The sequence below is a fragment of the Phyllostomus discolor genome, chromosome 3 (genome assembly GCF_004126475.2).
Source record: "Phyllostomus discolor isolate MPI-MPIP mPhyDis1 chromosome 3, mPhyDis1.pri.v3, whole genome shotgun sequence".
Taxonomy (NCBI): domain Eukaryota; kingdom Metazoa; phylum Chordata; class Mammalia; order Chiroptera; family Phyllostomidae; genus Phyllostomus; species Phyllostomus discolor.
Genome location: NC_040905.2, coordinates 90,740,597 through 90,754,824, shown reverse-complemented (window position 1 = coordinate 90,754,824; position 14,228 = coordinate 90,740,597). Strand labels below are relative to the sequence as shown.

At 56.7% G+C, this 14,228-nt stretch overlaps 2 protein-coding genes across 2 annotated transcripts; both read left to right on the top strand.

Moving 5' to 3' along the window:
* The first annotated feature begins 832 nt into the window (after positions 1-832).
* NAT16 (N-acetyltransferase 16 (putative)) lies at positions 833-6,120 on the top strand. The gene is given in 8 exon segments (XM_036020769.1): positions 833-1,539; positions 2,153-2,546; positions 3,300-3,327; positions 3,330-3,523; positions 4,119-4,262; positions 4,264-4,334; positions 4,336-4,619; positions 4,622-6,120. Coding segments are annotated over 8 exon segments (1,194 nt in total). The 5' UTR covers positions 833-1,525; the 3' UTR covers positions 4,687-6,120.
* Positions 6,121-11,090: 4,970 nt separating this feature from the next.
* Positions 11,091-14,122, top strand: VGF (VGF nerve growth factor inducible). Its single transcript, XM_028525939.2, has 2 exons — positions 11,091-11,319; positions 11,822-14,122. The coding sequence occupies exon 2, from the start codon at positions 11,842-11,844 to the stop codon at positions 13,690-13,692; it is 1,851 nt and encodes a 616-aa protein (XP_028381740.1). The 5' UTR covers positions 11,091-11,319; positions 11,822-11,841; the 3' UTR covers positions 13,693-14,122.
* Positions 14,123-14,228: the final 106 nt, after the last annotated feature.

Sequence of the window (14,228 nt, the reverse complement as noted above, 5' to 3'; positions counted from 1 at the left end):
GCAGTGGGGAATTGCTGAAATTACCCCTAAACTACCAGTTTGTATTTTCCAGGGACCCATGAACAGCTGGTGAGGTTGCCTGGAGATGCAAATGGGAGCCACAGGTTAACCTGCTCATCTCTAGGACACATCATCCCCCGAGCCTGATGCAAGGAGTCTGATGCTGGAGCTTGTTGTTGGCCTAGAGTCTGCTGACAGTGAGACTCTAGGAAGGCAGTTCGGGGTTCCTACCACATATCTGGTTCTGAGTCAGCTCAGCCCTTAGCACTTGGGACCTCTGACTCCTGCCAAGGACCCAGAAATTCCTTTAAAAATATATTTTATTTATTTATTTTTAGAGAGAGGGTAATGGAGGGAGAAAGAAGGGAGAGACACATCAATGTGCAAGAGATACATCTATCAGTTGCCTCTCACACACCCCCAACTGGGGACTTGGCCCGAAACCCAGGCATGTGCCTTGACTGGGAATCAAACTGGCACCCTTTCGGTTGGCAGGCTGGCACTCAATGCACCTAGCCACACCAGCCAGAGCAGGACCCAGTAATTCCTATCTTCACTCTTCAGGCTGGGTTTGGAGATCCATATAGACAAAAAAGCTACACAAAATAGTTTCATTTTCCTGGCTCCCCCACTGGCCTGGGAGCCAGGAAAACATAGTCTTGGGTCTCAATGTCCTCTCTGTGAAAGGTACGGGTTGAACTGGCTGGTCTCTAGTGGCCTTAACGGGGACTCTAAGATCCTCTGAGCCTATGCCCTTGACAATACTGATCTGAGCTGTCTCCCCTGGAAGAGCCCTAGGCAACAGCCTCAGTTTGAAAAGAAAGAGGTAGATGGTGCTCCTTTTGAAGCTTGTTTGTATAGCAAGCACTCTGTGTTTATGTAAGCCCTGTTTATGGAATGGAAGCTAAAATCACCCCTAAACCACCCCTTGGTACCCCTCCCAAGCCTAGGTCATGCTCTTGTTTAAAAAAAAATCTGACCCAGCCATTATTAGCCTTCACAGCTTGTGTGTGCGTCCCCCAGGATGTTGGCTAATGAGGCTTAAAGCAGGTTATGTGAGGGGAGAGTTATAGCTGGCTGAAAAAGAGAGGAAGGGGGTTTGGTTGATTTGGTTGGTCTGGAGGAGGGAGGTCTGGAAATAAAGAATCATCAGGACTTAGGGAGGGAACTTCCTCCTTGGCCCTGTTTCTGGGCAGGGAAAAGAGAAAAGCTAGAGGCCAAATGGGGGCCAGATCCACAGGGGACTGACCCAAAAAGGAGACTTTGAGGAATAGAAAGGGCAAGGAAAGCTCTGTGTGGGAGACAGGGCAAAGATTACCGGGACAAATTTTAAAAGGAGGAAGCGGGGGAGGATATATAAAAAGAGGGGCTCCATCTTTAGAAGGAAGGAAAATGAGGAGGGGGCACGGGGTGATCTTGGTGGATATTTTGATTGCTGAAGCTCCAACAGAACCCTTTTCAAAATGGTCAGCTCACCCTGGAGTGGAGTCAAGTATCCCTCAGGAGGAAGGAAAGAACGGTTTTGATGAGCCCAGAAGGGTCAGCTTGGAATTTTTTAATGGGACTGTCCATCTGTCCACTCCTTTGGTTTATGTTTGAATATGTGTGTTTGGGGTGGAGGGCACTGGGGCAGCAATATAAAGGAAATCTGGGGCATATGCCCCCTCCCTTCACTCTGGTAGATAAGTGACAATGGCAGGAAAGAGGGGGTGGGAGTTGAATCCTTCACTTTCCCCAGAAACCCTCCTGGAGGGGGAGTGAAGATGATGGAAATTTCTTTCTCACATTCTCACTGAGAGGTGGTAGGGCCCTTGAAGAGTATCCTTCCATTACTTACACCACCCCCTTTTTCCTTTGAGTTCTTGGGCTAACTGGGTATGGAGGGGGTCAGAGGCTAGTCTCTGGGGAGGTCACAGGGTCCTGAGTTTGTGAGTGTTCAGGAGAGTCCTGGTTGGGTGGAGCAGGATAGGACTGCGAGTTCTTGGAGCTGGTGGGAGTGGGTAGCTGGAGGCCTTCCGTCCCTAGGGTGGGTGTGGGGAGCAGAAGGGAAGCAGAATTTGTGTAGGGAGGGATTGTGGGGACTGTTTATATGTAGATCCAGTTGTGGAAACAGCAGGCTCTCACCCCATGCTGGGTTTTCTCTTTTCTGCAGAATAATGAAGCTGGAAGCTGGCTGTGGTGTAGCCACCTCAGAGGTCCCTAAGTCCAAAAAAGAGTCTGAGCCAGATGAGGAGCCACTCTCAGAAAACCTGCCACAGGAGGCCAGGTCTGGATCAGGGTTTGAGACTGTGGGCAAGCCTCTGGGGGCCGAGTCAGGGCCTAAGGCCAAGGCCAAGTTCTTGGGAGCCCAGCCCAGGTCTGGATCTAGACCTGAGACTGAGGTTGAATGGTTGGACTCCCTGGGGGCCACAGAGTGGGAGTTTGAGTAGGTGCTTGTCATCTCAGGGGGCTCCTGTGGTGGTCTCGACTATCTTTCTAACCCCTGTCACAGCTGGCTCCAGGACCCCAACCGCACCACGGTGCTGGCCAAGTGGGACAGAGGAGTGGTGAGACCCTGGGCCCAGGTGAAAAGGGGTAAAGCTACTTTTGGGTGCCTGGATCTTAGGAAGGAGAGGAAGCAAGCCTCTCCCTCAGCCCTTGTCTGGTTGCTGAGGATATAGAGCAGGCTTTGGAACCAAAGAGTAGGGCGTTCAGATCCAAGGGCCCAGCCAGTGAGCATGGGGTGGGGCACATGTAGAGCTCTAAGAGAGGAACCAGAGGGACTGGTGAGACCTTCAGTATTTGAGCGTTTGTTTGAGGGGTTTCTGAGTGCAGGAGCACAAAAACAGGGGAGCAGATAAGTGGGGGTAAGCTAGGGGTGGGAGCAGGTAGAGTGGGGCCAGGACCCCTGAGGAGACTGACCTCTGGCACAAAGAAGGCCTGGTTGCGTTGGGTGAGCAGGACCAGTCGAAGATGGGCTCCTGGACAGAGCCTAGAGGAAAGGGGTGTGGTAGGCAACGGAGAGCGTGACAAGCTCCTGGGGGTGGGGCCAAGGAAAGGGGCGTAGCGAGTGGCCAGAGACCGGTTGCCCTGGAGCTATGAGCATCTCAAGAGGTGAAAGCGACCCCAGCGAATAACCGTTCTGCAGGCTCTGAAACCTGAGACCGAAGTGCTGAGGAGAGCGTCCTGAACTGGCTCCAGGTCTGGCCTGGCGCCAAGAGTGGTGACGAAGGAGGGCTCAGCGTGTGGGAAGAGGCGAGCCTTGTGAACCGAAAGGGGCGGAGTCGGGGAAGGGTTCCCCTAATGGCCTTGGTCCACAGATCGCGCTGGAGTTGGTGCACTTGATTGACACGGGAAGACGGCGCTGGTGGAGGGACTGCGCGTGGCGCCCTGGGAGCGCGGCAAGGGCGTGACCGAGCTGCTGCAGCGCTTCTGCTTGCAGCTAGTCAAGCGACAGTACCTGGGGGTTAAGGTGGCACAGCTTGCCCGGGAAGAGCCGCTGCCCCTCCGGGGGCTGAAGAAATACCACTTAATCATCAAGCAGGTGAGAAGGACACGGGCGGGGCTCAGCGTTCTCCTCCAGGCCCAGCCAGTCACCGACTTCCTTACTATACCGGCACTACCGAGAGGGGGCGCCCATGAGCCCAGCACTGGGACTCCCAGTCCTCACCCAGGCCCTTTTGCCATGGGGAAGTGAAACAGCTTCCGACTCCCAGCTGTCAAACCCTCAGCCCTTACTTCCAGAGGCCGAAAAGCCCAGGAGCCTAGACTTCCGTGAAGCTGCCTCCCTTCAGGGACCCAGACATCTGAGCCTTTATTCTCCCCCCTCATCCTCCCTCGTCCTGCCAACTCAACTAATCTGCCTTCTCATTTCCGCTTCTCTTGGAGATTCAGGGGCTCACACCTTCTTTCCCTGGATGCTGCACACTGACCCCCCCTCTCCTATTCGGAGGTTTCGCCCCTGGTTCGACCTTGTTACCCTTCGGGACCCAGGCTTTCACATATCCCTCTTCATTCTGCACCCCTGTAGGGCCCAAGTGGGAGCCCGGGGGTGCGAATGTGAGAGTGAAGATGTCGAGAGGCGCTGGGCTCGCCGGCCCTCCGGTCGCCTGTCGGGAGCTCGCTTGTACCCCCTGCAGGGCGTCCTTTTGATCAGATTCTACGCATCAACGCTGCTGGCAGGTGTGGGCTCGAGGCAGGCAGCGCTGGGGGTCTCAGGCGCCTTCTCTCCCCTGCCCACCGAGGCCCTGTCAGAGGCAGGCGGCAACATGGCAAGCCTGCTGTCGCTCGCCCTCCATGCAGCGCGACGTGCTGCCAGGCAGGACCTTCATCCAGGACTGGAAGCCCTACGACCCAGAGCAGCCTGCGCCTGCTGGTGGCCAAGGGCCTGGAGTGGCGGGTGGACAGCCGCAAGTGCCCGCGCGTGATCACGCTTTGCACAGGCCCTCTCCTCATTCTGCATGCGGGCGAAGGCGCGTGGTGCTGCCTCGGTGTAGATGCCTTTGGCTGCAACTGTGCTCAGATGCAGAGCCAGTTTCCGTGGTATCTGCAGCTCCAGACCCGGCACCTCACCGGCCTCAACGTCTTGTGTCTGCTCTTCCTGGCGCCCCAGTTGTGGTCACAGCTGGCTTATTTCTGCCAGCCGGCTTGGGGTTCGAGTTGGTCAAGGGTTACGCTGAGCAGTGTCTGCTGGAGGCCGACATCTGAGGCCTCTACCATCTGAGGAGCACTTTTTATATTCTCTCCCCGACCCCAGCCCAAGATCCCCAGAAATCCCCGCCCTCATTTGCAAGCTCCACCCCCTACCCTGCTGCCTATTCTAACCAGCTCTCCATCCTTCCCTTTGGCCCCTACCTCTGTCTGTCATCTTGCCTTTAACACTCCCGAACGCCGTTGCCCAAAGCCTGAACTGAATCACCTGGCTTGAGGGATCCCCATGTGCTGCTATTGCCCACATTTTCCCCTTCCCGGCCAAAGAACCTGTTCCTTCACATGCTTCATAGCTTTTTCCTGTCCCTCATCCTAGCCTGGGAGTAACCTCTGTGCTTCCTGGCTCTCCTTTCTGCCTCCTCCTGGCTGGAAGTGGGCAGAAGTGTGTGCAACGCCCAGCACCTCTCCCAGAGCACAGCTGCCCTGGAAAAACTGTCTTCCTTGTGCTCCTTCCCAAGCCCTCAGAGCTTGCCCAGTGCTCCCCTCACCGCTCTCTTAGCCTCTTGCGCCTCCAGACCGGTGGCCTCTCCCTCCTCTCTGTAGCCCCATCTTCCTCCTCCCTGGACCTCCCAGACACTTAGCTCCTCATTGCCTCTCTGTTCCCTTTCCCCGTGACCTTTGTCACCCAGCCCGTGTGCAATATGGAGAGGGACCCTGTAAATGAAACAGATTTATAATGCTCTCCCTACTTTGGCCCTCTGTTTATGCTCTGCTGTTGCACCTTTCTGATGAGGGTTTCCTCCAATTTTGCACGGTGTTACTATTTCACAGGGCCCCTCCGTGATGTCCCCCAACCAGTGGCAGAACCAGGAGGTTCAGGCTGGAGAGTTGTGTAGTGAAGCACAGGCCCCTCAGCCCATGTGGGGCTGTCTCCTGATTCTAAAAAGGCTCCTTCTAGTGAGACTGCAACCCCCACCTCCAGGTTTTTCTGGACAGTCCTCCCTTCCTCTTGTTCCTTTCTGCTTTTTGGACTTTGGTAGTCTTCTATTTAAATACAAGTAGTAACAGCTGTATCTCCACAGTGCTGTCTTCTATACTGCATCCTCACATCTACTGCAGAGGGAGGAAATAGAGGCCCAGAAAAATCAAAGTGACTGCCCAGTCTCTCACAGTAGCTGGGAGCCTCGCAGGGACTAGAACTGAGATGTCCCAAGCCCAAAGCATGCCTCAGAGCCTCTGACGGTGGCAGCTTGAACTCCTTGTTGGATGGTGGCGAGCTACATTGACAGCGAGCACACGGTTCGCTGGGATGGAATCTGAGACGTGGGCAGAGGAGGGCGCCGGAAGGTGGGAAGTGGGCACGGGGAACCACTGCCGTTCCAGTTCCGGCTTTGCTGATGTGCTCCTCTACCTGCTGCGCCCGGCCCTGCGGCCACCCTTCCAGTCACTTCATCCAAGGCTGTGTTGCAATAAAACGAACTCAGCCCACCATCTGTGTTTGTTTTACTTCTTCTCAATGGAGAGGCGCGAGACGCTTTATCCTCCCCCTTCCCAAGTAGCCTATGTTAGAGAGGATCTCTAAGCCTTGTGGCAACGGTGCTAATGACTTTCCGGAGGGGAACTGGGAAAGGCTGCATGCCCTTGCGCACCCCCATCCCTGCGCCAGACAAGCGGCAGAAAGACGCGATTGCACTAAAACAAGGTCAGCAGCGCTCCTCCCTGGCTAGACCCTGGTCTCACTTTCCTCTGGACTCGGGAGTACGCTGCTGTCCAAATTCTGTGGGCTCTTCCTCCAAGTATCCCATTGACATCCAGGACCACCTCCCTTAGTCCTGCGACCCAGGCGTCTAAATCATAGCTCTCTACTCTCTCGTGGCCAGCTCTCTCGCTTTCTCCATTCCTGGGTGGGCACCGCGGAGAAGTGGAAGGAGGTGGAGGTAGCCTGGTGCCGCTTGCCCAGGAACCAAGCTCCAGAACAGTGAAGGCTGCGATCCCGAAAAGTAACACGCGGGGGCGCTAGGACGTGTTCGGACGCGGGCGAGGCAGCGCAAGGTGGTTTCGGTCCGTGTGTGTCCATGGGCGTCTTTGTGTGTCTGCGTTTCTGTATATGTGTGTACAAGTAATGGGATGTCTGGGTAAGATATGTTCGGGACAACGTGGCTGGTGTACCCCAGAATCAGGTACTCCAAGTGTCTTTTTGATGAGGGCGATGCTTGATGTGTTGCTATGTACGTGTGGATGGGGAGGCAGGGAACTGTGTGTGTGTCGTCGTGTGTGCAAGGCGTAGCCTCTGAGTCCCTGATCCGTGTCGTGGGTTTCTGAAGTCACATACCTTTAGGGTTTTTACCCCTCTATCCCATGTAAGAAGAATGAAGGCTCTCAAAGCCAATCTCTGTTGCCCTGGTCACATCTTCAGCACAGGTCTGCATGACCCTGCCAGGCATGGTGTTTGTGCAATGGGTGTGTCTCAGGATATCAGTGCAACTCTGAATGATAGTGTGTTGTATGTGTGTGACAGGTGGGTGTTGGGAGGAGGTCGACTCAGGTTTATGGAAGTAAACAATTTCCTTTTTCTTGTTAGTTTGTGGATATCACCTTCATGGCATGTTTTCCCTCCTCAGTCTCTCCAGTACTTGTCTCTCTTCGTGTCTCTCCTCATCTCTGTCTGTCTCTCTCTCTCTCTCTCTATCACTCTCCCTTTCTTGGTGACTCATCTCTGCGGCTTTGCTCTCCCTCAGGCTTCCTGGGTCTCCCCTCCCCCATTCAGGATTGTAGGGGGGTATGAAGGAATAGGATGGGGTAGTGAAAATTTGGGTGAGCACCCCCTTCCTATTATTTATAATTCCCAGGCATGTCAGTGGCCCCCTTCCCAGAACTCTCTCCCAGTCCCCTTCCCAGAACTCTCCACTCTACTAAACTGGGGTAGCAGGGGATAGGGCAACAATGTATTCTAATGGGGTCATTTCCAAGGGGTGCCTCATCACCTTCTTTCCATTCAAAGTGGAGACCCCTGTCCCTCTCATAAAGTGCCCCCACCCTGTCTGTCCCCCACCCCCATCGCTGACGCAATGAAAGGCTGCAGAGGTGAGTCACCATTTGGGGGGAAGGGAGGGATGGGGGACCGTAAGCTTCACGGGAAAGGGGGTGTTGGTGGGGATGGAGGTGGGGAGATAAGCTCTTGCTCGCTCGCTCTCTGTCTCTCCCAAACTTTCTGGGAAAAGACCCAATGCTCTGCCCCCTCCCCTGGTTTTCCAAACCTTTAGCTTGGATCACCACTCTGCTGGACCCCACATTCTCCTCCTACTCTACTGGAGAGTGGGAGGTTCGGAAACAAAGACAGAGAGAGATAGATATATACATGCAACTCAGAGCAAACACCACACATCCCCTCTGGGTCCTCACTTCAGCTTTGCCTTTTCCAACTCTGTCTCTCCATTTCTCTTTCTTTTCTGCCATCTCCCTCTCTCCCTATCCCAGAAACCTATCTTCAATCCAGCAGGGTATGAAGAGCACAGTACATCTCCAAGAGGTAGAGAGTGTGTGAATAAACTGACCCGGGTAGGGAACTGGAGAGGAGAGAGGCAGAAACAGACCCAGAGATTCAGAGACCATGCTGATAAGAGGGATCAGATCCAGATTGTGGAATCACCAAGCCGATTGCCATTGGTACCCGGGGCTTCCATCTTGCTGCCCTCTCATCCACCCCATGAAGTCTGGGACTCTTGGGATGCTAACTTCTGAGCTATTCCCCTGGGCTCTTGGGCTTGAGTGGAGAAAGGAGTGGGGAATTGTGGAAGAATGGAGAAATGGAGGAACACTCTGAAAACGAAGGGCAAGGACCTGAACTTGAGGGCTACAGATGAGTGGCTTGGGCACTGAGGCTTTATGGCATAGAAAAATGTCAGTGTGGGGGAGGGGTGGGAAAGAGCAAAGGCACATAAAAGTCCAAATAACCTCTAACATATACCATCAGGCATGAGAGAATCCAGAGAAACGGACAAAAACACATATGTACTGACACATCTTACTGACACACCAACCCAGGCACACCTTCCAGACACCAGCAGATGCTCAGACTGGATACATGTAAAGAATCTTAACTACACAGGTATACTGACACTCAGAAGGGATCGGAACCCACACACACTCGCTTACACACAGACACCTGAAACAGGCAAAAACACAGCCACACAGATTCGAAAAGACTACGTATTTAAAAGGGAACACTACCATGCCCATCCACTCTTGGTTCCCCCAATTCTCTCTTTTTCTTTCTTCCTGTTTCACTAATCCCTGCACACACACACACACACACACACACACACACATGTTCATGCTCACATATGTGCGTGTCCACATGGAGGAGCCCACAATAACACAGTTTCTCTAGGTGTATCTCCCCTCATCTCACACTTGGTCTCTCAGCCCCCTCAGCCTCCCAGTCTCCCCCTTGGCTCCCTCCCCTCTTTCTCGCTCTTGGATGACTTCCCCTCCCCCGCTCCAGATGTCAGAAGCATCTCTCTCTGATTCATCCTCCTCAGGAAGGTAACGTGACCCCTCCTCATCCCAACGCTCTCAGTAACCAGGCTGAGAAAAAAGGGGGCAGGTGGGGAGGGGAGAAGAATGAGGGGAGCCCACAGGGGCAGGAGGAGATCCCAAACTGTCTTGTGGGGGTGGGGGTGAAGTAGTGCAGTGGTCTGCTGTCCTCTCCTCTCCCTCCTTTCCTTGGCATCTCCAAAATCACCTTGGCTTTCAGTTTATTCCCTCCTTTAGCCGGTTCCTTCTACCTTTCCAGATTCCCTCCTTCCTTTCTCCCTCTCCTGCTGCCTTCTCTTCTCTCTTTCCTCTCTCTCTCTACTCCTCCCCACCTTTTTCCTCACAGAGCTGATGGGCTTTCTTCTGGGAAAGTCGAGCCACTGATGGAACCGAGAATCTACTGTTGGCTATAGAGGGAAAACACGTGAGTGACTGTGTATGTGTGAGAGAAAGAGAGAAATGAGGGTCAGTGCTAGGAAGAGATGAGGAGGGGGCTGAGAACTGGGTCTGACAGTCTGAACCCTGTGTGTGGCCATGGGCACCCGAGTCCGCAGTTCTTGTGTGTCTGGTATGTGTCATTTTAACTCCCCCCTTTCCCTGCCCACGCCCCCGCACAGCTCTTTGCCTGCACTGCAGCCCCCCTCCCTCCCCTTCATTCCTGCAGTGGCCGCTCCCCTTGGCTATCTCCCCTCTCCCCTACCCCCTCCCCATTTCCGCCCCCCTCCTCTACCCCCCCGCCTACGGCTGGTCTCCCTTCACTGGACCCGGCTAGCTGATGGATTGATTCTCTTTGCGCAATCTGTGCGTCATCGTCCCCCACCCCCCCGGAACCTCTAGCTGTCCAAGCCCCCAGCCCCAACCCCTCAGGCTGGAGATACGGACGAGGGGTATGGTGGCTGTAAGGGGCGATCTCTGACGTTGCACGCCCACCCCCACCTCCTGCATCGCGTTCAAACCTTCCCTTTAAGCAGTGGAGAGAGCTGGAGTTGAGTCACCCCGCCACCTGCGCAACCCCCTCCCCACCTGGTTGCTCTTGCCCTCCAAACGTCCTTTGGGGGGGAAGCAGCAGGAGAAAAAGAAGCCGAAGGGGGATGGGGAGTGGTGGGCTGCAAAGGGGCACAGCGGAGGTGCCAAGAGACGCTACAGAGTCAGCTGGACAGAAGGACAGACACACCTTTTTCTTCAGACATGCACCGACAGTGTACAGACACGACACAGGGGCACAAACATCCTCAGACTTTCCCCTTTCTCTTAAGACTTGGACCCTTTTTGGTGGGATTATCAAAACCGCAAGGTCCACCCATCTGTCCCGGCCCAGGGCCGGCACCCTGCATCGCAGATCCGCGAACAGCGCCTGCAGGCGCGCAGATCCGTCCCTCTTTCTCAGGTTCACGCCGTCCTTGGGCGTGTTCCCCATGGATTTTGAGGCCGGGGGATGGGGAGCAGGCCCCCACCCCCTACTTTGGATTTTTATCCTCCCCCTTCCCAGTAAGATATCCTGTTGGTGCCCAGTCAGACCTGGGAATGCCCCCATCCTATTCCGTTTCACGACACGGATTCTCGCAGCTGCAAGTTGCTGGATAACCCACCTTCCTGCCTTCCAGCGCCTCTGCATCCACCTTTCCATTCATTCTCCCATTCATTCATTCATCCTTTTCTCCTCATTCCTCCTTCATTCATTCATAGCCCCCAACCCTGCCCGCTCCGGCATTTCATTCATTCACTCATTCATTCATTCATTTCCCGGGTGCTTCACTAGCGCACGCCCCTCCAGTCGAGGGCCCAGTGCGCAGGCGCAGACAGGGAGAGCACCGCAACCTCCAATCACTGGGCATCCTCCAGCCTCTAGGCACCCGCCCGCTTCCCCATGAATGAACATTGACGTCAATGGGGCGGGACCATCCCACGTGACAACGCGCGCCCCCCTTTATAAGACCGCAGCGGCGCGGGCGCTGTCCAGCGTGCTGAAGCCGGAGCGAGCAAGCTTCCCGGAGACGCGCGGACCCAGCGGAGTCCAGCCTACTGGACGCCAGACCTTGCCCGTCGCTCGTATCCCAGTCATCTCTCCAAGCCAAGGCGAACGCATTCAGATCTTCCCCTGTCCCCACCCTGCCTCGACCCTCCTCTTCACCACCTGCGTCGTGACACCAGCTGGTAAATACTCCACTGTCCGACCCTCAAACCCTGGCAGCAGTGGGAGCGATGGAGGGTTCTCTCTCCTCCCGGGTGGGGGTGTTCAAACCACATCAGGAAGCCACCCATGAGGGTCCCTGGTAAATGGGGGAGTCGCTGCTTTTCTCTTGCTGCTGAAGTCGCCCACGCACCATCCAGAGTCCTGTGGGGAGGGAGCAGAGATTTTTTTCCCTTATCTTCCCTCCTTAGTACGTGGGCGCTGGCAATAAGATGGCTCAGAGAAGGGGGCGAGGAGGCTCCGTGGGTGCAAGGGTTTCGGGCATTTTCCCATTTACACGACTCCAGAGATCGCCATAATATCTTCCTAATTTGAGCCTAAACATCCCTCTTCTGGGTAAGATTATGGGGATTGGGGAAGCCCTGATTTCCTGATTAAAGGTGGGGGAAGGGAATATAGAATCAGAGAGTAAAAAATTCTTATAGAAATCCTTTTGTTTTTCCTTTGCCCTCTTTTGTTTTCCAGTCTCGGACAGTCCGGTGGTCATGAAATCGCTCAGGTTGCCGGCTTCCTCCCTCTTCTGCTTCCTTCTACTGCTGAAGGGGCTGGAAGGAGCGCCCCCCGGGCGCCCTGAGGCGAAGTCACCTCCTTTCCCCTCTGAGCATAAAGAGCCGGTAGCTGGGGACGCAATACCCTGGCCAAAGGATGGTCCCGTTCCAGAGGTCCGAGCCGCTCGAAATTCGGAGCCGCAGGACGAGGGAGAGCTTTTCCAGGGGGTGGATCCCCGGGCGCTGGCCGCGGTGCTGCTACAGACTCTCGACCGCCCGGCCTCGCCCCCGGCGCCAGGCGGCTCCCAGCGGGGGCCAGAGGAAGAAGCAGCAGAAGCTCTGTTAACCGAGACAGTGAGAAGCCAAACCCACAGCCTCCAAGCGCCAGAGACCCAAGCACCCGCGGCTCCGCCTCTCCCTCAGACTCAGGAAAACGGTCCCGACGCGGGCGACCCCTCCGAGGAGCTCGAGGCGCTAGCTTCCCTGCTCCAGGAACTGAGAGATTTCAGTCCGAGCAGCGCCAAGCGCCAGCAGGAGACCGCAGCAGCAGAGACGGAAACTCGCACCCACACGCTGACCCGAGTCAACCTGGAGAGCCCCGGGCCTGAGCGCGTGTGGCGCGCTTCCTGGGGAGAGTTCCAGGCGCGTGTCCCAGAGAGCGCGCCGCTGCTGCCCCCGGCTCCTCAGCAATTCCAGGCTCATATGCCCGAGAGTCGCCCCCTTCCCGAAGCCCGCCAGTTCGGGGGGAAAGTGCCCTCCCCCAAAACACACCTAGGTGAGGCGTTGGCACCCCTGTCGAAGGCGTACCAAGGCCTGGGCGCCCCCTTCCCCAAGGTGCGCCGGCCGGAGAGCTCACTCCTGAGTGGCTCCGAGGCGGGGGAGCGCCTTCTACAGCAAGGGCTGGCTCAGGTAGAGGCAGGGCGGCGGCAGGCGGAGGCCACCCGGCAGGCGGCTGCGCAGGAAGAGCGGCTGGCGGACCTAGCCTCGGACCTGCTGCTCCAGTATTTGCTGCAGGGCGGGGCCCGGCCACACGGCCTGGGGGGTCGGGGGCTGCAGCAAGAGGAGAAGGAGCAGGAGAGTCAGAGGGAGGAGGCGGAGCAGGAGAGACGCGGCGGTGAGGAGAGGGTGGGGGAAGAGGACGAGGAGGCAGCGGAGGCGGAGGCGGAGGCGGAGGAGGCGGAGAGGGCGCGGCAGAACGCGCTGCTGTTCGCCGAGGAGGACGGGGAAGCCGGAGCGGAGGACAAGCGCTCCCAGGAGGAGACGCCTGGCCACCATCGGAAGGACGCTGAGGGGGCAGAGGAGGGCGGGGAGGAGGAGGACGACGACGACGACGAAGAGATGGACCCACAGACGATCGATAGCCTCATTGAGCTGTCCACCAAACTCCACCTGCCAGCGGACGACGTGGTCAGCATCATCGAGGAGGTGGAGGAGAAGCGGAAGCGGAAGAAGAACGCCCCTCCTGAGCCCGTGCCACCCCCACGGGCTGCCCCCGCCCCTACCCACGTCCGCTCCCCTCAATCCCCGCCCCCCGCCCCCGCCCCCGCTCGAGAGGAGCTGCCAGATTGGAACGAGGTGCTCCCGCCTTGGGATCGGGAGGAGGTGGAGGTATTTCCCCCGGGGCCCTACCACCCTTCTCCCAACTACATCCGGCCTCGGACTCTGCACCCTCCCGCAGCCTCGCGCCGCCGCCACTACCACCACGCCCTGCCGTCTTCGCGCCACTATCCTGGCGGGGAGGCCCAGGCACGGCGAGCGCAGGAGGAGGCGGAGGCAGAGGAGCGCAGGCTGCAGGAGCAGGAGGAGTTGGAGAATTACATCGAGCACGTGCTGCTCCAACGCCCGTGACAGGCCCCGCCCCCGAGCGCCCACGCGGCGCGCAGGCACCCCCCTCCGTGTCGCTCCTGTCCCTGTTGGGTGTTTGCATGCGTCCCGACCCCGCCCTCGGCCCCCGCCCTCCCCCCCTGGGCTGTGCTGGGAACCTGTCAGACCTCTTCCGGGGTCCAAAACCCGAACTCCCCAAACTCACTCTCGGGTATTCCAGGGCCAGCCCAGGCGGGCAGGTGGTTTGTGCGAGTTCTCTCCCCTCACGGGGAGCTGCCCCTATTTAGTCTCCTAGTTCCAGTTGTGTCTGTCTCCTGCCCTTTCGGCTTTCCACAAGCCTCTCCACCCTCTCCCGATCTCTGTGAATTTACCCTTCTTTTCCCTTATCTCTTGTAAATACCCCTCACGGAGGAAATAGTTTTGCTAAGAAATAAAAGTGACTATTTTATTAGGACTTTGTTCTCGGTTATTCACCCGTCCCCTTGGGCCAGCGCGGTCCTTCCCAAGGGGCGGTGAGGGAAACGCCAGCCACATTACCCATCTCCTCTGCTCACAAGTGA

Excerpts from the sequence above, each read along its gene's own strand:
- VGF (XM_028525939.2), top strand. The coding sequence starts at position 11,842 with ATGAAATCGCTCAGGTTGCCGGCTTCCTCCCTCTTCTGCTTCCTTCTA.